This window comes from Orcinus orca, chromosome 3 (assembly GCF_937001465.1).
Source record: "Orcinus orca chromosome 3, mOrcOrc1.1, whole genome shotgun sequence".
Lineage (NCBI taxonomy): Eukaryota > Metazoa > Chordata > Mammalia > Artiodactyla > Delphinidae > Orcinus > Orcinus orca.
Window position 1 is genome coordinate 110,147,119 of NC_064561.1, and position 23,583 is coordinate 110,170,701.

A 23,583-nucleotide genomic window follows, 5' to 3' on the forward strand; every position below is an offset into this window, starting at 1 on the left:
ACAGCATGTGGGAGAGAGTAATACTATTATCCTGCTCAAAATGCAGCCTCACCTCCTACCCTGAGGCCCCTGGTACTTGTATAGAGTGTCTTCTCCAGCCATCAAAGTATTTCTTTTGCCTATTTGATCATATCATTTATGTCTTTGAAATAGTTTTACCTTCCATCTCCCTCACTGCTTCCCAGAAACCACTTATGGTCTCACACGAATATCTAAACCCCTTTTTCAGTTTTAGTTTCTGCTCTGTAGTCTTTATAAAGAGATTCGAATTCTATGAGCCACAGAGAAGTGAGAGTCTTAAGGAATTTAAAAAAATAGTACTGATAAACAGGAAGCATTGTTAGGTATTTTTTTCTTTACTGATGTGTGAAGAGAAGAAGGGAACCAACCCTGTTTGCACACCTGCCGTGAACCATTCACTCTATGTGTATCATCTTGTTTACTCCTCATGGTACATCTTTGCAGTGAGTGTTATGAGCTTTCTTACAGATGAACAAACCGAGGTTCACAAAGTTTATAAGTATGAGATGCTAACCCAGATCTTGTAGCTCTGAACCACTGCTTCCCCTACACCTACCAGAGAGCAGCAGCAGAGAGAGTTCCAGAAGGTTTGTGGTGGCGGCAGCCTTGTGGAAGAGAGCCGGTGGGATTTGTTTTTGAGCTGCATTGTATATTTACAAATATACTGTGTATGTATTTAGGGTAATTTGGGAGAAAGCTAATAGACTTTATGAGGAGGCTAAAGTCCCTTGCACATTTGCAAGCTATTTTTTGGTCCTTCCCCTGAAGGACTATGTGCGAGTGATTAGAGTAGAAATGAAACAAGCAGCTGATAAATGGGTAATTTGTAATTGTCATTTTTGGCTGAAACTGTTGATGTTTTTCTTTATTCCAGTGAAATGTCCCAAGTAAAAAATGTAGAGAATGTCTTAGCAGTTTTAACACAGTGGAAGGTAGAGCAAACAAATGGAGAAAAAAATCCAGGGGAAAGACTAATAATTGAATAATGAAATGGTTAAAATGAATTTGAAAATATCCTTGAACTTTGACAAAGATATACAGTACAATACAATAGATATGGGTCCAAATCCCCTTGGATACTTGTATCTGGAAATCCCAAGAAGTAAAAGGAACATACTAAGAAGGAAACTTTAGAGCAGCAGTGGACTGAGTGAGAGTCGAGAGAATCAAGTCCTTTCCCCATTTTACCCCTACCCAACCCAACCCCATTCCATTAGCAGTTCTGTTGCCTTCCTTCATTCATTAAAAAAGCATTTACTGAGATCTCCTGTATATCAGACACTATTCTGGATGCTAGGGATTTGGCAGTGATAAGGATAAACAAAATTCCTGTTTCATAGAGTTAAATTTCAAAAGAGACTATAGATAATAAATAGACAAATTCTATGTGTGTGTGTATGTGTGTGTGTTTGTGTGTGTGTATATATATATATATATATATATATATATATATAAAAAACATAGTGGTGTTAGGATAAAAATTAAGTAGGTTAAAGGGGTGAGAGAGTGCCTGGTAAGGGCACAGTAGTGTATTTTAGATAGGGTGGTCAGGAAAGACCTCGGACAAGCTCGCTGGGTTGTATTGTAACTTTTGGGGGCTCAGCCCAGTCTCTTCATACATAAAATGGGAGCATTGCTAGGTGATCATTAAACAGCTTCAAAATTCTGTGCTTTCTTTAAGAGACATATCTTTGGGTCACGTAATCTTTTGTATGTATAAGTTATGGTCTTCACTGTCCATTGATCTCAAAATGTAATAAGAATGTTCACTGATTTCCAAGCTTAATTCCATTTTACATTTAGGGAATTTAAACCGAGAGTTAAATGCCTTCCCAAAGGTTGCATAATGATAAAAGAACGATTAGAGCTCTTGATTTCTGCTGTTCTCAGTCTGAAAATTCTGCCTCAGTGTGTGATATAATAAGAAGTGGAATTGCAACGTCAGAGCAGTTCAAAGTAGATTTAAGATGTGTAAGCTATGATAGACTAAAATATGTACAAGTAAAGAATTGGATAGGGCTTCCCTGGTGGCGCAGTGGTTAAGAATCCGCCTGCCAATGCAGGGGGTACAATTCAAGCCCTGGTCCGAGAAGATCCCACATACTGTGGAGCAACTAAGCCCGTGCGCCACAACTACTGAGCCTGCGCTCTAGAGCCTGTGCTCCGCAACAAGAGAAGCCACCGCAATGAGAAGCCCGCGCACCACAACGAAGAGTAGCCCCCCCACCCTGCTCACCACAACTAGAGAAAGCCCGCGCACAGCAACGAAGACCCAAGACAGCCAAAAATAAATAAATAAATTTATTTTTAAAAAAAAGAATTGGATAAGTATATCCCACTGCAATCATTTATGGCAGGCAAGTAAGCCATGTGATATGTTTTAAACCAGTAAAATAGCAAACCCCCTCCAAGAAAATCTATAATTTTAATCAAAAGTTTGTTTCAGTCATTGAAATTCTGTTATTGCTGCTTACGAACATTAAAGTCAATCAAAACATCAGTAGCTTTGCAAGATCAATATTTTTAATATGTTTGCATTGCAGTACTGCAGATTTTTGGCTAATGGATCGCACCCATATTGATTTCCATGGGAAATGTTAGTCTGATACTGAAATAATTTTAAAAAAAACACACACACAGGGATTATCGGTTTGGAATTTCTAAGGAGATAGAAGTATAAAAATTGGTTATTGACCAAATTGCTTGGGGTGAGTGAACCTTGGGCACTTGCAATAAACTTGTAGCACTCAGTCATTACTGAATACTACCTTAGTCCCTTAAACTGAAAATCAATCAATAACCTATTATAACAATGCAAATTGTGGGGAAATAACATACTAGACATGTAAGAGTCACATTTTATCAAAACAGATAACGCATAAGCATGTATATGAGCATATTGAAAATAGGTCTACTGAAACATAGTGACTGATTTTGACTTTGAAATTCCTCCTGAAGCTAGTTTGAGTAGCATTTTTAAAGGGAGAAACTGCTACAGAATAACAGTAAAAGAAAGCATACAATTATTCTATGAACAATAATGAAAGTGCAAACACTACAACATGTCAAATGACAGATTCCGTTATTTCAATTCAGAGCAAGATTACAGTGGTGACTCTGTTCTCAAAGCACTGGAATAATGCATGCAAAATTAGATTAGATACAAACACATTCCCCACAATATGAATCTAATGCACATTACATTTCTCTTGGTTTTTAGCCTTTCGTTAGGAGAACCATATTTTCATCTAGAAAGTATACTCTGTGTTTTCATTTGGTTACCATTATAAATTTATGAACTCTTTATCTCTCAAAGACAACCTAGCGTTTTGGAGAGAGAGAACATTTTTTTTGATGCACAGTATAAGTTCAGATCAGTATAATAGTACTTAGTACCAGTTACACATATTTTTGTATGTTTCTATTTACTTAATTTTTAAAATTGTGTTATTTATATATTATAGAAACATTTATTTGCTTTGAGAGGAACATGGAATTAAAAGATAGAACTAAAAATTAGTAATAACTATTGAATTTTGTTGCCATCTCTATAAGCCTGGTCAGTGTTATTCTAATAAATTGAGCTCTCTTTATAAATAGAAAACTGATCATGACACCTTCTCCTGCATGAGATGGTAACACTCATCAAATAGCATTATTAGTCCATTTGAATTCAGCGTTAACCTTTAATCACTATTTTTGCCAAATTTCTTTCATCCTATTCTGACTTCTTTTTATCTTTTATCATTATTACTAGCATCACTCTCAAATTCAGTTGATAAAATCTTTTTTCTTCCTATTCTTTTTGAAATTTATACCTTAATGTGACTTTCCTCAAACATTGTGTCCCCCACCCCCATCAGTTAAGCTGTTAGCATATTCCGTGTTGATGGGTCCAGCCTTCAGAATGATTTATGAGACATGGAACTTCACTGTTATCTAATGTTGTGTACATACCTGAAAATAACCAAGTTGTACAGCAAAGATGTTTACACGTAAGCTATATAAATATTCATACAGTTTTTGCTAAATCACTCAATGGCTTTCTGCTATAGATATTATTAGAAAAGTATTCATGGTCTTAAAAATGTTAGGATTCTATTTCCGTTGCCTGCCATTTCCACATTTTCATATACAATTGCTCTTCCTGTTTTTTATGTCTTTCTAAGAATTCCAACTGGAATTTGTGTCACTTATCATTGTCAGAGGATGCTATTTCTAAAACAGATAGAATTTGTGCAATCCCCAGTTAGAATTTCCAGTTGTCTAACTAGTCAAGGAGCGGGGCATGATGAAAATGGGAAATCATCAGCTCTTAGAAATCCAGCAGAGCAAACACTTAGTTCTGCAAGGCTCCACAGCCCATTCCCACACCCACACGCACCTTTATTCTGCGCTCATCTAGGTGTTTTATCTAGGTCAGTAGTGCAGTTCCTACTCAGGATGGTTATCATCTGACAACTCTCTGGTAGCCTGGAAAAAGTCGTGTAATCTGTGATTTGGTCCAGAGCATCCCTGGTGTTTTTACGGACTCTAAGCAAGAGCCAAACAGACTTCTATCTGTGAAGGTAGTATCTGAGAGCAGGGCTGAGTCTCTAGAGGACAGATTCTTTTAATGAATTTATGGACCCAGGACACTGAACAAGATCTGCTGCACTCAATAGACAGCACTCAAAACAGATCATTCTCTATTTATTGAGAATGTCGGAAGCCAGGGGAGAGAGGATTCCGAAGAGCTGTTCCTAGTGCAGACTTTTTATCTTAATGGGCTAGTGAATACCAATGTCAGAAGTTCATACCACAGTCTGAGCAAGATAATTTGATTTTAATTTTTAGACAAAACTGACTTTCTGCATTCTATGTCATGCTGATAAAAACTCATCCTAGAATCAAACTATTCAGATAGTCCATACCAAGCCTTACCTATAAGCAGCTAGAACATACCTGAAGATCTTTATTCGTTAACAAATTATTACACAGGCATGCTGCTCAGAATGTGTGTAAGATAGTAGTTAAGAGCACAGACTCTGCATGTACCACAATGTTCATTGCAGTTCTATTTACAGTAGCCAGGACATGAAAGCAACCTAGGTGTCCATTGACAGATGAGTGGATGAAGAAGATGTGGCACATATATACAATGGAATATTACTCAGCCATAAAAAGAAACGAAATTGAGTTATTTGTAGTGAGGTCGATGGACCTAGAGACTGTCATACAGAGTGAAGTAAGTCAGAAAGAAAAAAACAAATACCGTATGCTAACACATATATATGGACTCTAAAAAAAAAATGGTTCTGAAGAACCTAGGGGCAGGACAGGAATAAAGACTCAGGCCTAGAGAATGGACTTAAGGACGCGGTGAGGGGGAAGGGTAAGCTGGGATGAAGTGAGAGAGTGGCATAGATATATATACACTACCAAATGTAAAATAGCTAGTGGGAAGCAGCCGCATAACACAGGGAGATCAGCTTGGTGCTTTGTGTCCATCTAGAGGGGTGGGATAGGGAGGGAGGGAGGGAGACACAAGAGGGAGGGGATATGGGGATGTATGTATATGTATAGCTGATTCACTTTGTTATACAGCAGAAACTAACACACCATTGTAAAGCAATTATACTCCAATAAAGATGTTAAAAAAAAAAAAGAGCACAGACTCTGAACCCATACTGCCTGAGTACTTACCCTGTCTCTGCCACTTTCTATCTCTGTGACCTTGGACAAGTTGCCTTATTTCTCAGTGCTTCATTCCTTCACTTATAAAACGATGATAATAATGGGGCTGACCTCATATGGTGTTGTGAGGATTACATACATGTTAAGTGTTTACTACTTGATTCTATATAAACTCTGATGTCTTTGTTGTTGGGAGTAGAAATGAAAGACTTTAATCTCCAGTAGTTTTCTCTCTAAAATCACATCTCCTATAATCTGGGAGAGATGCTCCTATCCTCTGCCCCCATGGCACCCTGTACCACCCCTATCATAGTGTATATTACTATATGGTTATCTATTTATTGATACTTGTCTCTCCCACCTCCATTAAGTTCTAAGCTTTGTGAGGACAAAAACTGTGTCTATCTTTTTATCATTATTCTTTCAATGCCTTGCATATAGTTTGTATTCTGTAAATAATTACTAGATCAGTGTTAAATAGAACGTGATTTTTCTAAGTATCCCAAATATTAGAGTATTCATCTATAGAGTTTTGCTTTGACTATGTTAGCTTCCTGGTTTCATCAGAGACTGCCATGCCATGAATGATTGATTGCAACTTCTTTGCACTGGCCTCTGCCTAGAATGTTCTACCTTTAGATATCCACAAGGGTCACCCCCTCACTTCCTTCAGGTATTTATTAAAATGTCACCTCCTCAATAATTCCTATCCTGACTACCTTATTTAAAATTGCATCTCTGCCTCTTCTCTGTGCTGTTTTGTTTTTCTATAACATTAATGACAGTCCAAAACTCTATATATTAGGGTGATTTGTTATGTTTATAATTCGTTATTGGCCTCTCCTACCCCCGCTGGAACGTGAGTTTTGTTAGTTTTGCTCAGATATATCTCTGGCATCTGGACGAGTGCTTGACACAGAATAAGCAAGCGTTTTTAAAATATATGCTGAATTCATTAATAAATTCAGTGCCTTGGTGCTGCCAATTTAGAAATAAGTGAAAGCAAAATTACTATGCAAGGATAATCAACAAAGGATTAGAAACAAGACACCTTGAGTTCTATCTTGAGATCAATTGTGTATAGTTTATGACTTTGTTAAACGTACATACTTCAGACCTCTCTGAGCCCTTTAACCCAGCCTCCAAATTCTGAAAATCATCCTTACTAAAATATTCCTCCCGTGGTCACTCTGAGGGATGTATTGCAAGTTATTTTATAAAATATTATATGTCTGAGATTATGCCATTAAAGTAATATGGGATCCAAGTGTTAGAGGCATTTTTTTTTAATGGTTAAGCCCTAAAGCAAACTGCTTCTTTAAATATGTGAATATGAGCTTTCCATAGAACATGAATGCAGAATCTCTGCAAGGTCTTAATTAAGAGAAATTAAAATATCTATATTAAAATATACTTCATTCTACCCACTTGGTAGGGGTTTTATTTGTAAAAAAAAATTATTTTACATGTAATGGCATAAAACGCTACATTGTACCAATATTAACAGGGAAAATGTGCCATGCTGAAGTGGTAAGAAACAATGCAATCTATAAATTCCCTGCATTATTTTTGTTTAAAAACGTTTTTCATTAAGATTAAACTTTCACTTGGGTGGTTGTTTGAATTAATTATGGAGGCATCACACAAACATAAAATTGAGCAAGAAAATTACGTAGGAAATAGAAAGGAGTTGTATGTGAGGCACTTATTAAAAAATATAAAGGCTCCATGTCATACATGAGGTGACATTTTCATTCAGTTTGCTGTTTGTAGGATTATTTAGCTACTTAAATAATGGTGTCATAAAATGATTTAAGTAAGCTTATGTTAATAAGAAGGAAAGTTTTAAACAAAAGATTTAAAGACTATAAGTGCTTACTCAAGGGGTAAGCAAGACCAGCGTTATATACCAAAGCAAGGTAACTCCCAGGTGTTCATAAAGGCGAGAGATATGCATAAAGTATCAAAACCCAAAGGGAAAAGCAAACAAATGAGAGAACCAGTAGTTATTAGGACAGATGAGATGGAGCTATCTCATAGCATAAGATTTGACAAGAGAATAGGTATAAAGATGAATAAGAACTAAATAAATGTGAAAATAGGCAGATGGATTATCCTTTTTCTCAACATGACAGGAAGATCTAACCAAACTTGTCTTTTTAAATGAGAAAAAGTAATATGAGAAGAGAGCTGTTTGTATGGCAGGCACTGTAGTATTTTTGATTCATATTTTCCCACCAAAAAATAATCTCTCTTTTCTCCCATTCCCCATATTAGTCTCTCTATGACCACTGGTAAATTTAAATATTATCTACGATGAGTAACATATTAAAATAATAACATCCCCCCCATGCAACAATAATTACTGAGCACTTATAACATGTGCAGAATATTCTGCTTTTCATAGAAAAAAGGACAGTAGGAAGGAGATAATATTTTATAAATTTAATAATTCAAGGAGAAAGAAATAAGGATCACAAGGCAGAGACTGATATAAGTAATAGAAAAATTTGGAAGAAGGTGTAATTCTATCTAATTATAAGAGCCAACAAGACATTCGGGGATTGAGGAGGGAAGGTCTATTAAGGCTGAACCCAGAAAGATGGGTAGGATTTGGAGATTCACAGAAGGGAAGAAGAATATTTCAGTGAGGATTGTCAACAGGAGCAAGGGCTAGAAAGTATAGAATATGTTACATAAGAATTGACAATAGCAAGAGGGGAGTTTGGTAGATGCATCATGAGTGTGAATGGAGAATAAGGAAAATAAAGTTATAAATTTTTTGGCAGTGATATGACAGAGGATATTAAATGATAGGCTGAGGGGGCGGGGTATGTTTTTTTTCTTTAAGGCCGTAGGAGCAAAGGTGTTTAAGTAAGGAAATGAACTATCAGAGCTGTACTTCAAAAAGATTGATCTAGCAGCTATGAGTAAAATATATTGAGAAGGAAAGTCTGAAGATAGGGAAAATGCAGCCTAAAGGTCATTTTTGTCATCCCTGCAAAAGGTAATAAGGCCTAAATGCTGATGACGAGAGTGAAAATGAAGGGAGGGGATAGAATCCAAATACATACAGGAATAGAATCCATGTGACTTGGCCATGAGAGTCATCTTGAGTTTTTTCTTCAAACAGGTCAGTCAGCTATTTAGTGAAATCACTGAAAGAATGGGACACAAGGAAGTTATCATGGAGGTTCAGGAAAGATTTCATGCATAGGAATGCCTACAAGTCAAGATATTGCAGTGATGGACCATGAACAGCTTTAAGACACTTGGTGTTTGAGAGGTAGATAGAGAAGAAGGCATGGAAACTGAGACTTGAAATTAAACTCCTTGCATTCAAACCTTATATATTTTTTAATTATTTCAGGATTCAGATAGTCTTGCCCTCTTCTAAGATTACCAAGCCTTTAGGATACTTTCATTTGGAAGCAAATGATTGATTTTGCAGAGCAAAGTTATCTCAGAGCTGTAGTACGGAGGAGTGCCATAGATTGAGAGATGGTTAAATGAGGATAATCTGATTTGATGGGGGATATATGGGGTAGATACCAGACTAGGTCTTGACAATTTCTTCTGATTGGTTACCACAGTGACTATATTCCAACTATGTCCATTTAGTAATAAATGCTGCCAATTTCAATCTGTGCATTACTACAAAAATATCGTTCTGATATGTTTGCACTTTTTGACTCCATGTTCCATTCCAATTTGTCTTTCTTAGGAAGTTAAGCATAATTTAGTCCACTTGTTGTTTCCACAATAGTTCTGTGTCTTTTTTCACTCAAGAAGTAAGCACATTGAAGGAAAAATAGGTTTTGAATAGCCTCCTCAAACATTCATTATTTTTTATGATGATTTTGAAACTTAAGAGAAAAAAACATTAAGTCAAGAAAAAAATAAGGCTGTTACATTGGTTTTGAGGAGGCACTGTTCTTTAATAGCCCAAACCACTTCCAAGTAATGCTGAAAAAGTCTTCAAAACGTTATCCAAAGCTCAGGTTTATATCAGTTTTAGTGTTCTGGTGATCTGCTTCTGTATAACAAACCATCTAAAAATGTAGTGGCCTAAAACAACAACTGTTATTATCTTTCACGGTCCCATGGGTTGACTGAGCCAGCTGGGAGGTTCTTGCCTGGGATCTCTCATATGGTTCGAGTCAGATTCTCATTGGGGCCGGAGTCATCTGAAAGGTCACTGAGCTGGACACCCAGAGGAGCTCATTCACAGCTGGCAGCTGATGCTAGCTCTTGGCTGGGAATTCAGCCGGGGCTGTCTACTGGAGCACTACACGTGACCTCTCCATGTATCTTGGGCTTCCTGACGCATGTGCTGGGTTCCAAGAGGGAGCATTCAAAGAGCAAGTAAGTACTCCAAGAGTCCCAGACAGTAGCTGCAAAACTTATGACCTAGCCTCAAAAGTCAGGCAGCATCACTTCTACCATATTCTGTGTTCAAAAAGAAAGTTATGAGGGCAGCCCACATTCAGGGAGAGGAGGCTGTACAAGGGCGTTAATACTGTGAAGCATGGTTGATGGTAGGGTTGGACGAAGTGAAGGAGAGGAAGTACCTGTCTTGAGGAACTAGGTCATGTACAGTTAAGCAATAAAGCAGGATTACCAGGGGGAAAATAGACAGTATCCGGTAGGTATGGGTATTACTGAACCATATTTCTGCTGCTTGTGCAGTTGATGGTCTTCATTTACTCTGTTCCTTTTGGAGAGGTTACCAGTGTTTCATCCTAGCCTGATCTCAGATTCTACATCTGTTTTCCTAGTTCCATTTCTTTAAGCATCCTCAGATCCTTTATCGCTAGACCTACACGTCTCCAAAGATGTCCAGACATGGTAACATACGAAACATTTGTCATAGTTTATTGCTTCTTCTTATCTCTTTGCCTCTGGTCCTTCTGCAAGACTGAGCACAGGCAGGGTACCATTTTATCTTCAAGGTTTATTCAGCTAGCATTAATATAAGTACCGTTTTCTTGTCACAGGAGACACAAAGAAGCATAAGCCAGCTTAAGGGACCAACAAACCAAAAGAAGAAAAATGCCTGTATTAGCTAGGTAAAGCTAAGCTGCCCTAACAAAAAGACCCCAGATAGATAGAGAATATAGAAGTTCATTTCCTTCACATGAAACAGTCCAAGGTGGGCATTCCAGATAAGCAGATGGCATCACCCCACACAGCCAGGTTCAGGGACCAGGTTCCTTCCATCCTATTTCTTGACCACCACCTAGGCAGTATTGTCATCTGCATGGTCACAGCTGGGTTGCAGATTCATCAGTATTCTAGACCTCAGGAAGAGGCGATAAGAGCACAGAGGAGTCTTACCCACTTCCTTAAGGCATTGGCCAGAAGTGACACAAATAAATTCCACACTTGTTAACATTGGAAAGGATGTAGTCAAATGGCCACACCTGGCAAAGAAGGCTGGAAAATATAATGTGCTGGGCATCCACGTGCTTTGTTTTAATTGTTTTAGCAAAGGTTTTCAGGAACGGTTACCAGTCCCCACAACAGCATGTAAATAAATGATTACAAAGCAATGTAGTAAGTATTACACTAGGAAAACATGTGAAGTGCTATGAACGCGCAGTGGGAAGTCACTGGCTTCACCGGAAGTGAAATTTGAACTGTTTCCAGAAGTAATGACTAGAGAAAAATAGGGCATTCTACACAGGAAAATAAGATCTTATGCCCAAGTACAGAATACAGACTAGCTTCGAGGGTTTCAGGGAATGGAAAAATTTAGTATGGCTGAGCGCAAGTGCCCATGACATGAGGAGTTATGGGAAATAAGTTCTATAATATAGAGAGAATTCTGCTAAGGAGTAGCTTGGACTTTATCCTCTAGGGATAGTGAGGATCCACCAGAATTTTATGAGTTTAGGACTAGCATGATCAGGTTGGTGGTGGTGATGTGAGGATAGACTGGAGGAGAAGAGATTAAACGAGATGAGACCAGTTAGAGGTATATTCAGGGAGGTCGTGATGAGAATTAAAGTGGTTATCATGGAGATGGGAGAGGAAGGAGTACATTGCTAGGCAACAGAGACTGCAACTTGCTGCTTAAATGAGAAAGAGAGATGAGTGCTTCCTACTTTTACAAGGTGGATGATCAGTGATGCCGTTAGCCAATACAAGCCCAAGAGGAGAAAAGTTTACTAGGGCAAGATTTTTCATTTGTTTTTGGACATAAAGAAATTTTTCGTATCTACGAGATACCTACATTTCTGACCCATTTTTGCTGCGCGTGAGGGTAAGGAAAAGAACAGAGGGTAAGTCTAAGGACTGACTTGACTCCAAACAGATTTCTTTATTTTTTAATTATGTGAGCAAACATCTGGGAGAATGTTGTTATCTTAGCAATATGGGGAAGCAATTTGGCCTAGTCTAATCTGGGACAGTAAGACTTCTAATGATTCATCACCACTTTTACAATGACAGAGTAAAGCATGCAGCATTGTGGGTTTTGACACAATACTCATTCATGTTCAGCCACTCTGCACCTCCATATGCCAGGTTCTGTACTAAGTACTAAGGACACAACTCTAAAACAACAAACACAGTCCCTGCTCTCTAAAAGCTAAGGACTGAAAAGTGTCAGAGTTAGCTACTTTGTTTGGTGAGGGTGGAATTATGTGTAAGGGCTAAGGGTAGGGGCTCAGAAAATAGTTTTCCAGGTTCTAGGCAAAGACAAAGGCAAGAGAATACATTGTACATTTGAGGACTGAAGAAAGTCCAGTATTGCCGTAGAGTAGAGTATGAGGGTAGAGTTGTGAAAAGAAGTGAGACTGGAGAGTGAGCAGGAACTAGATTGTGGCGAGCCTCCTAAACCTTGTAAGAGAACTTGGAAAGAAGGCTTCTAAGAAAGGGAATGGGGCTCCCCTGTTGGCGCAGTAGTTAAGAATCCACCTGCCAATGCAGGGGACATGGGTTCGACCCCTGGTCCGGGAAGATACCACACGCTGCGGAGCAACTAAATCCGTGCACCATAACTACTGAGCCTGCGCTCTAGAACCTGCAAGCCTCAGCTACTGATCCCACATGCCACGACTACTGAAGCCCACATGCCTAGAGCCTGTGCTCCACAACAGGAGAAGCCACCACAATGAGAAGCCCACATACCGCAATGAAGAGTAGCCCCTGCTTGCTGCAACTAGAGAAAGCTCGCGCAAAGCAACAAAGACCCAACACAGTCAAAAATAAATGAAATAAATAAATTTATTTTTTTAAAATAGACTTAAAAAAAAAAAGTAAAGGAAAGAAAGGGACTGTAATTCTAGGGAATATCATTCCAGCTCTGATAAGGGGAATATATTGGAGGATGATGGGAAGATGAGACTAATGCAAAACTAGTTGGATTATGATGACCAGGATGAGACAGTGGCAATGGAGAAAATATTTTGATGTGAGGAGAGTCAACAGGACCTGAATTGGTATTAGAATGGAAAGCATCAAGGTTGGCATCCAAATTTTTTTGGTTTGGGCAACCGTGTGGATGTTCTCTCATTAACAGAGAAACTGAAGTCAGGAAGAGAAGCACGTTTGTGGGGGAATGATTAGCTCAGTTTTGACATGCTGAGTTGGCAGCGCCTACAAGACTGCCAAGTAGAAATGAACTACGCTATTAGATATATTGACTGAAACTCAAGAGATAGAGATTTGCAAGTGATTGGACTGAAGAAGTCACCCCCAGAGGGCATGTTCAGTGAGAAGCCCAGCAAAGGATGGCTGTGCAGCAAGGTCCTTGAGGAGCAGCAAAAAAGGAGACCTCTGAGAACTAAGGAAGAAATCAGAGGAAGGAATACCAGGGGAAGAGAAATGCTCTGAGTCAGAGGGCTGGTAGACAGTATCGAATGCTATTAAAGGTCTAAAGGATCCTGAAAAAGCAAAAGTGTTATTAATTATTTTAATTGCTCTCATCTACAAAAAACAACTAAATTTGGGTTTACTTGATAAGCAGGAAGGTTGAACATATTTTTATATAATTATTAGCTATTTATATTTATCTTATAAATTACCAGATCTTTTTCTATTGAATCTTTATCATTTTCTTATTGATTTGTAGGCGTTCTTTATAAATGATGGATAACAATCCTTATTATATGTGGTATATATTTTGCCTTTTATCTTTGCATTTTGCTTATGGGATGGTTCTTTTTTTTCATGCAGAAGTTTTTAATTTTTATGGAGCCAAAAATGTCAATCATTTTTTCTGTAGTTTCTGGTCTTGTTTTCATGCCTTAAATCCCACCCCATAATTATACACATTCTCTTTTATTTTCCTCTAGTACCTTTATGATTTTTTTATTCTTTAAATCATAATATCTGGAGAGTTGTCTAAGATTACATAGTACAGTGGCTGAGCAGGGCTGAGGGCCCAGTTATGGCTGATGATGATTTGTTTGTAGGGGCAACAGTGTGTTACCCAGAGAAGCCAGTCAGCTGGGTTCGTCCAACCTCGGGGTTTTCCAGGCAAGTGCACTTCATGGACAGTGAGGCAAGGTAGTGTAGGAAAACATATTGAAATGTTGGGCCATGGACTCTAAGCAGTTAAGGAGGGAAGTGAAAACAGAAAAAGTCTAGTAGGGAAAAAGGAGAGTGAATGAACTAGGAGCTCTATAAGATTGTTTTTTTTTTTTTTAAGGTTGGATAAAGGGATTATTTGAGTAAGATGGTTAGAAAGATAGGAGGTTGTAGTCAAATTGGAGGAATGTCTAAATTTATTATTGCAGAAGAGTGCTGCAATGACCAGAGGTAAACATGAAGAATGGGTAGTTGAGTGGAGTGAAGGAGAAGGTCATCCAAGATCAAGGAATGGAGAGGCCCAGAGAATTGGCTAGATGATCCATGTGGATGTTTGAGTTTCCCAAGATTACAGCTGGACTTGGATGAAGAGAAGCATCCTTTGAACATCTGGGTCTTCTCTCACCAACACCTTTTTGGCAACCTTCATTTATCTTTAAGAGACTCATCCCAGTTGCCAAAGAATAAGTCAGAGTTTATTAGAAATCAGTAGCAAAGACAGAATCAGAACTGTCCACCCTTCTTGCTTCTGGTGAAGTATTCATGTTGGGGGCAGGGGGGCTTTTATGTGAAAGCAACTGATAGTGTATATAAAACACTTAATTAGCTCAGTGCCTAACACATATTAGTAGTCAATTCATTATAACAATTATGTAAGGAGGGAGATGGTTTATATGTGTCTTTAAGTTGGTGTTTGTTTAGTATTCCTTTCCAGTTTAGGGTTTGGAATTTCAGCAACCCTGGGTCCAGTATGTATTAAAATGACTGGGCAGCTTCAGCTTGAGCTGCTGTCTAGAATCCCCAAGAGGGTTTGAAATGCATCTGAGAAGCAATTAGAGCCCCATCTTTAAGCCCAGAGAAGAAGAAAGTAGAAGAATATTTTTAGATTTTAGATAGAAGAACAAATACTAGTTAGTTTTCTTTCTTCTACCTTCACACATTTTCTCATTTGACTCTGAGCCACACCTCAAGAGATCAGAAGTAAATCCTGGTGTGTCCCAGGAATCTGCATTTCTTTTTCAGAAAAAAAAGCTTAATGATAATTACCTTTTTTGTTTTTCACACACACACACTGTATTTTATTTTTACAAGAGATAAATAAACTGATACCAAACATTGTAAATGGATGACTGCAACAAAAGCAACAATGATTGCAATTACCAAACACGAAACACACTCATACTATGTCATAATATTGACATTCAGTCGGAATCTGCATTTTTAACAAGTACCCCTGGTTAGTCTGCAGTGTACACACAAATGTTTGAGAACCACTGGCTTCAGCTTTTAGGACCTGCAGTTCTTTTTTCAGTACACTTCTGGGAGATGGTGTGATGAAGGGGATCAGGGTTTATGAATATTTTATGAGTTTTTTAAAGTTTATTTTCAATGTGGAAAATACAGTGAAAACAAAATAATTGCACAAAGAATGTACACAGTAAAAAGAGGAATTTAAGATTAACTCTTGGGCTTCCCTGGTGGCGCAGTGGTTGAGAGTCCGCCTGTCGATGCAGGGGACACGGATTCATAGGCCCGTGAGCCATGGCCGCTGAGCCTGTGCGTCCGGAGCCTGTGCTCCGCAACGGGAGAGGCCACAGCAGTGAGAGGCCCGCGTACCGCAAAAAAAAAAAAAAAAAAAGATTAACTCTTGTCTCAGTCTTCATCCCTTCTTTTCTTCACCCAGTTAAAATAATTATTCACCATTCATCTTGTCTTAATAAAAAGTAAGTAAGCTCTTTGCTACTAAAGTTCACGTTCATTTTTATAAATTAAAAAAGAACTGATATAAACCTTAAATATAATAATGCTACTCTATAACCTGATCGCATCTTTCCATAGTGAAGCTCAAAACAAATTAGAAAATTTATCAGTACTATTTAATATAGAACATTTCTGATGAGAAATATTATGAATATAAGATCTAAAATGATTTGTCAGTGACAAAATCGGTATTTCAACGCCATACAACCTGAGACTTACTTTTGTTGTCCACTCACAATGAGGCAGTTCACAGAAATATAACTCTTTAGTACTATTTATTGATACATAAGTTTTACTGCAGTTTTATTTATTTATTTTTTACTGCAGTTTTAAGTTAGAAACTATGGAAGTAATGATTCTCACTATGACACTTCAATGTATAGCAACATTGCAAGAAATATAAATGCTGCAAACCGGATTTGTTAAGATAATGTAGTTAAATATTATGAGAATTCTAACACCCATTCTATAATCTGTGTTCATTTGTTTTCAAATTTTACCTATATGACTTGGTTGCTAAATAAGATTTGTGGTTTTTTTTAGTGGCAGTGATATAAACCTCTGTGCTAGGCACTATCAGAAGTTCAAAAAGGAAATAGAAAGAACACCTATTCCCCAAGGACTAGAGAATGACTAGGACTTTGTAACTAGATCTCCAAACAGCAGGTTCAAGTAAGAATAATTCAGTGACACTAATTTTTAGAGTCTTTTTTTTAATTGCTATTTGTCTGAACCTTGCCTAGAAGTATACTGAGGGTAGTCAGACCCACTTGTGTATGCAGATACAGCTGCACTTAATTGATTCATTTCTTCACTTAACAAATATTTACTGAGCATATGCTGCATGCTTGGAACAGGAGATAAGTGGCAAATGAGACTAATGAAGACGATAATGATGATGTTGATGCTGATAAGAGTGGCTAACGTATTGAGTGCTCCCCAAGCACAAGTATTTATGTGGATTCTCACAATAACTGTATGAGGCAGATTTTATTACTGCTCCATTTTGCAGGTGAGGAAACAGGTTTGGAGTGGTGTCACTACAAATACGAATCCAAGGGCCAGATTTTTAACTAATAAACTAGAAAATATATTCCTTTTCCTCATGGGGCATATGTTCTAGCAATTCATTTATTTAACAAGTATTTATTGAGTATCTATTATGTGCCAGGTACAGTCCTAGGCCCCAAGGTACAGTGGTGAAGAGAGCAACAGGGTCATTGGTGTCATGGCTCATACCTTCCAAATCCTCTAATGAGGGTTTAAAAAAAGGAAGAAAGTATATAGATACTAACTAAAGTAACAGACATAACTAATTAATTACATTTATAAGAATTACCAAACTATTGAATATAACACAATGTATAAAAAATTAAATACTGTATATTCAAATATTCAGGAAAGGTGATGTTATTTTTATACTTTAAAAGGAGTTCATTTTCATCTGTGGTTAAAAATATATATTTTACTTTAAAAAAACCTTGCTTTGCTTAATCAAAACATTCAAAAGCTGTTTCTTTCAGTTGCTAAAAGGGAAGAATTTTTATATCTAAAAATGAGAACTTTTCATGAGGTGGGAATTCACAAAGGCCTTGTATCACTCGAAGTTAAATGTTATCCAAATTTCAGAAAAATTTAGAATTGCAGTGCTGAATATTACTGGGCAACACTCATTTTTTGGATGGACAAGACCAAATCGATTGTGAAGAATGTTCAAAAAAAAGTTACACCGTACACCACAGTCTAGAATTAGGAGACTGTTAAGTATTTTGCAGTCTCATCAAAGCAGTTTATGAATTACAATAGGTGACCTTTTAAAATATTTGTTACTGCATCACCCTCCTTCTTATTTAAAATTTCTTCATTGGGATAGAAATCTCTTTTGGAACTAAAACTATTCTTTTATGGGTAATAAGCTGAAGCTATTCAAGAGGATTTAAAATAAGAGAACATTGGATAGTAGAGTTTCAATATTAAATAAATAGTTCAATTATACATTTAGGATATGTCAACAATCAAAGTTGAAAACTCTTGCCTGAGCAGTCACCATTTGACATTTGGGGAAATTTGGTTAATGTATTGTAAACTACTATGTATTTAGTTTGTAAGTGAACGTTTAGGCTCCTGGTTTACATCCTCTTTTCTCTGGTTTTTACTTTATCAGTAATAGCCTCACCATTCCCACCATTTAAAATGATACTAGGTACAAGAGAACGTACTGAATTCTGGCAGGCAAAGCATGTGCCTGGCCTCAGGGAGCTTACACAGTGTAGCCAAAAGAGGTATAAAATATACACATAAAAGAGAAATGCAACTAAAAAGAGACGATCATAACAGTTTTGTAGAAAATGGTTCAGGTAACAGGGTCAGAAGTTGCACATCATGTTCATTTATTGAGGCAACAGAGTTTGAACTGATTTTATCAGAGAAGTCATCAGTAATTTTGTGGAGGGGGGAAGCTATCTAGACAAAGAAAAGTAGTGGGATCCCAGACAGAAAAAGCTTGGTAAATTCAGTGACATTTTGGCTGGAGTTTGTTTAAGGAAATTGTGGGAAATTAAGTTGAAGAGAAATGTACAAGCAGCATCTAGAAGAGCTGAAGAATATGAACTTCAATTTATATGCCACAAAGAATGACTGAAAGTTTTTGAACAGGGAAATACAATGAAAGCAACATACTAGTAGGATTAACTAGCCAGTGCATGTGTAGGATGGGTTGATGGAGAAGACCAGTTAAGAGAATATTACAGTAGTTGGGGCTAGTGTTAGTCAAACTATGCTCCTTAGAATACTAATCCTGAGATATAGAGATAGTAAAAAAGTTCCTTTTGGGGGGATATTTTTTTCTTAATTAAAAGAAGGAAACATTGCATATTAAATTTTCCTCTTGGAGTTACAATGAACATTTACACATTAAAGGCCTATACCAAAGAAACCCATAATTTCACAAACGTATTTGCACATAAAAGGCTTTGTTCATTGCATAGCTATTCATAAACGTATCACTGTGTTCCATTGAAATCACTTCCAATATTTAGAAATTTTGGTCTTAGCAATTACTTATTAAGAAGTCCATCAAAGAAATAAGAATAGAGGGGAAAAATGAAATTCAAATTGTTTTGGAATAGGACTTAGACATCATGTAGTCTAATCTTGCTGATCAGAAACTAAATGGCACCTTGGACTTAATGACTTTCTAGTCAAATTAAGTACTGCCTTTAATGAAAGTTGTTTGCCAGTCCTCTCTCCCTCACTAAACCATAAAATAAGATTAACCCATGTCTTATCATCTTTGTAATCTCTACATCTGGCTCATAGTAGGTAGTGGGAAAATATTTGTTGAATTGGAAAGTGATGAGAAAACTAGAGTTTATGACTTGTCCATGGCCACACTGATGGTAGGAGGATACATTGAAAATAAATGAATTCCAAGAATTATGTATAAAATTTTAGCTATGGCAGTGGTAAGGAAACTTGAAGACAAGAAACCTGGTATATTCAAGGTATAAGTCTACAACTAAGTAGCAGTATAATCTTGATCAAGTCGTTTAACCTCTCTTGGCCTCTATTTCCTCATCCGAGGTCCAGCTCCAAAATCTACATTTTTATTACTATAAATAATCAAAAATTAACTGGATCTTGTGATTTCTTTTACACTGGAAATACATTCTTATGAGGGCCCACATTTAAATACCAAAGACTTTTAAAGTATTCTTTATGTCTGTGCTTCTATAATATTCCTGAACTTCACAACTTTCTCTATTTTCTTCTTCTTTCCAGGTTTATCAAAGGTGATGGAATCTTTAAAAGCATACCACTGTGTGTGCTTATGTAATATTAGGACTGAAAATTTTAAATCTTAAAATGTGAAAGCTCCAGTTGTCAGAAGATCATAAAGTCTTTACTTTTAAGGACTGTTAAAAATCACCTTCTGTGAGATCTCAGCTTTGGGATTTTTCTGACATTTCAAGACTTAAATTTGAAAGTGTAGAATCTCTATAAATACAGCTTTACCACAAGCCCAAAAAAGTCAAGAAATGCAAAAGGTTAGATTCTTACTAACTCCTCTCCCACATTATGCTCTAAATTGAGTTATGCATCTTAGAGTTAAATACGTAATCAGGAATACTTGATGAGGAATACAGTTTAAATTATGACATATTAAGCTTTTCTCTTTGAATTTTGGGGAATAAAATTGTGTATGTAAATCATGCAAAATCACATTTTTTGTATGTGCCCTTAAGGCTTTTTTATGTTTTCTTCACATAGTCCCCTCATTTACAACTTTATCTTGCTGTGGACTAACCATATGGGAAATCCACTATTTTAAACTTAAGCTATTTTTGTGGTGTTACTGCATAAGAAAATGCCTTTAGAGTAGAAAAATTATTATGCATTTATTTTTACCAGATTTATATAAATAAAAATTAATTTTTTCTACTGGTCATTTCTTGGGTCAATTCAAAGTACATAATTTTTAATCCCTAATATTCTCTAGAAAGTCTCCATTGCCAATGGCCAAGTGAAAATGGGAGATAATAAAGGAGAAGTGCCACGAGACCTGGCCATTTTCAACGTGTTGAAGATTTAAAATTATGTGTAATTTATATGAGACATATAAATGAAAGGATAGACTTCAGTAGGATTTTTTTTTTCTTTTGCTTTAAAAATAGGGTATTTCTCTTCTGCAGCAGCATCTCACATCTCATACATATGTGCATATTTAGTTTTCTGTGTAGCATTCGGTCCCAAGAACACTAATTATAATTTTAAATTATCAATAAGTTATAGGCTTAAAGTACAGTAGATGTTAAATTTCATATCTCTTATAAGATTTCCTATCTAAAAGCGACTACTTTTTGCCTTTATTTTCATTTTTTAAAAATTCTTGTGAACTTTATAGTCGCTTGTATTTTTCCTTTTAAAAGTTAAAAACACTCTTTGAATTTGTAGTGCACAAATAGGTATATTGCTTTTATGTCTCAGAAAGATATCACTGATGGTAATTGTCAGTACATCAGGGGTACAAGTGAAAAACCAACACATGGCCCTCAGGTCACATTGAACCACCTAAAAGTGTTTCTTTGAAACCCCTGTTGGAAGTTCTCACAAAGTGGTGTGCCATTGGTCTGTTGGTATGCCCGCTTCTATTGTTTACCAAAAAGCCTTGATTACACTGCGTTTAGGTTTTTGCTTGTTTGTTGTCTTCGAAATAGCTGGTCCCTCCACCTTGATTATGGTCACCCCAGCAAAAGTTTGCCAAACAGTAGTTCCCTAGGAGTTCTGCTATTGTCTCTGAAATCTCCACGCTGATTTTTATATTTTTCTTCTATTGAGAGGCTAACTATATTCGATAATTTCATTGTCTTTTATATTTAGTATAACACAGACAATCATGTTGAAACTTCTCGGGAAATAAAATGTAATTTCTATAGCAGGTTCAGCTTTGGGAACCATATACAAACATTAACACTTCTGTATAGACTATCACTGTCTGGGGTTTGGTGCCATGTTAGAGCCATCTATATCAGCCAGCTTCCCCAAGAATATTCTGCTCTTTTTGCATAATGGGATTACTTCCAGAAATGACTCTCTTGGCCCAAGATGCACTACCCTCTCAAATCATATTTGGGTCCTTTAAGCACTTTCAGTGTGCTTTACAATCATTTTCATTCATTATCCGCTCAGTTGTTCCATCATTACTGTCTGATATGCGTAGACATTCGGCTACACAGTAGGTATGAGGTAGAGGTAGGACTGAAAACCCCAGGACAGGGAGCAAGGCCCAGTTTGGTCTCTCCTTGGCTAAATTCCATTTTGGACAGCTCATTGTTTTTCTTTGATGTGTGGGGTTTAATTGCTTATTTCTAAACATAAGGCTCAATTGGTGGGAGCTTGTGTGGGGAGAGCCATTTGCCCTTTCCTGAATTAAAAAACTGAGCATCATTAACAGTTTATTTTCCATAGACAACCACGCTATAAGTATGGTATAGAAAGTGTTGTTTTTGACTGCACAGTTTTGTGCAGGCTAGTCTCTGATTTATGTCATGATCTCACAATAGCCTCTCGTGCCTGCCTGGCCACAAAGCTTGATTATTTTGTAATTTGATCTTAGTGGGGATTCCAGCCGTGCTTCCCTGCTCGTGGGCAGCGGAATGTGGCAGCATGCCTGCTCACTTGCCTAAGCTGCTATGATCAGATTATGCCTTCTCAGCATTTCCTACATTGGCTGCCTACATTGAAGTTCAGAGAAGCTTGAAGTCAGCCCACTTCAGTTTTATAGCTCTTAACAGAGACAGAATAGGAACTACTAGAGCGCTCATGGAATCTCGGCCTCACACGTGTCCACTGTTAAGAGAGTCAGAAAGTCACTCCACGCTGAATATCTCTGACTATTGGTAAAAATTTTTAAGTGAACTTTTTTCATCATGCAATTTCCAGAAACCCTGTTTCCAACTTCAGTGTTATTTTTAGAGCTATCATTTGGGTTTTAACTTTCAGTTTTTAGACGTTTTCATAACATGTTAAGGGTCTTCATAAAAGGTAGGAAAATTCTGCTTTTTGTTGTTTGTTGCTAATAACAAACTGTTACAGGACGTCATAATTAGCAAAGCATTCTTCTCTCTGTATAATTCTTTCAGCCAAGTATTTATAGAATGATGATATTAGTCAACATCTTTATGAGATAACATGACTGCATCCTGTTGAGGTCAGAATGAGAACACAGTGTCCAACCTGGCACTGTGACATGACATGAAAAATTCAGAACCCACACTGCTTCCATTTCCTTCATCCAAAATGTTAATTGAGCACCAAGAACATGCAGGTCCTCTGTGAGGCACCAGAGATACAGTGCTGAGCTGGATACATGGTCCCTGCCCTCCTGAGTTTACAATTTATAATTTGAAATTAAAATTCTTACATAGTAGATGTATTTAGAAGCTTTTTAAAATTATATATAATAAAATATATTACATTAGAGTAATTCCAAATTTTGTAAAATGTGAACTAGAGAGACTGAGTGTTGGAAAGGACTTTAGAAATAATTTTTAGAGCCTCCTTCCTCATACAATTTAAAATCCCCTCTGTGGTTGGTGTTTGTTCATAGGAGTGAACAAAATATGCAATTCATGTTTCATTGTTCAAAAATGAAGAAATCGTGATTATGGGTTAAGATATAATCTAAACTCCAGCCAAACTTTGATTAAAACAGTTTTGTTTTCTGACATTATCATTCATACATTCAGTGGACCAGCAAGAAAGCTGGGAAAATGAAGCATAAACAATGTGGTGCCAGTTTGCTTTAAAATCCCTAATATATGTTTTGTAAACAAAGCTTATAAAACTTAGTACTCTACTAATTAAATAACAAGAAAGATTTTATGAATACATGAAAAGCCAGAATTTAAAATGCCTTCGGGGGAACAGGTGCTGTAATGACATCACTGTGTGTCACACAGCTTTTTTTTTTTTCCCCTTGATACTTACATTTGGTCATAATGGAAAGAAATTGATTCCAAATGTGTTTTCTTGACCTCCTTCTTCATTCATGTTAGTGCCTAACCTTAAATGATGTTTCTACAATCTCGG

At 36.9% G+C, this 23,583-nt stretch overlaps 1 protein-coding gene across 9 annotated transcripts in view; it reads left to right on the forward strand.

The window, feature by feature from the left end:
• FAM172A (family with sequence similarity 172 member A) overlaps positions 1 to 23,583 on the forward strand; it is a 428,090-nt gene that overhangs the window by 350,706 nt on the left and 53,801 nt on the right. For 5 of the 9 annotated variants that reach the window (XM_033401173.2, XM_049708431.1, XM_033401214.2 and 2 more), the window contains one exon: positions 11,925 to 11,981. The exons of the other annotated variants lie outside the window; for them this stretch is intronic. In XM_033401173.2, coding sequence (XP_033257064.1) covers positions 11,925 to 11,981 — 57 coding nt within the window. The remainder of the gene's footprint in view (positions 1 to 11,924; positions 11,982 to 23,583) is intronic. 9 annotated transcript variants of the gene reach the window in all.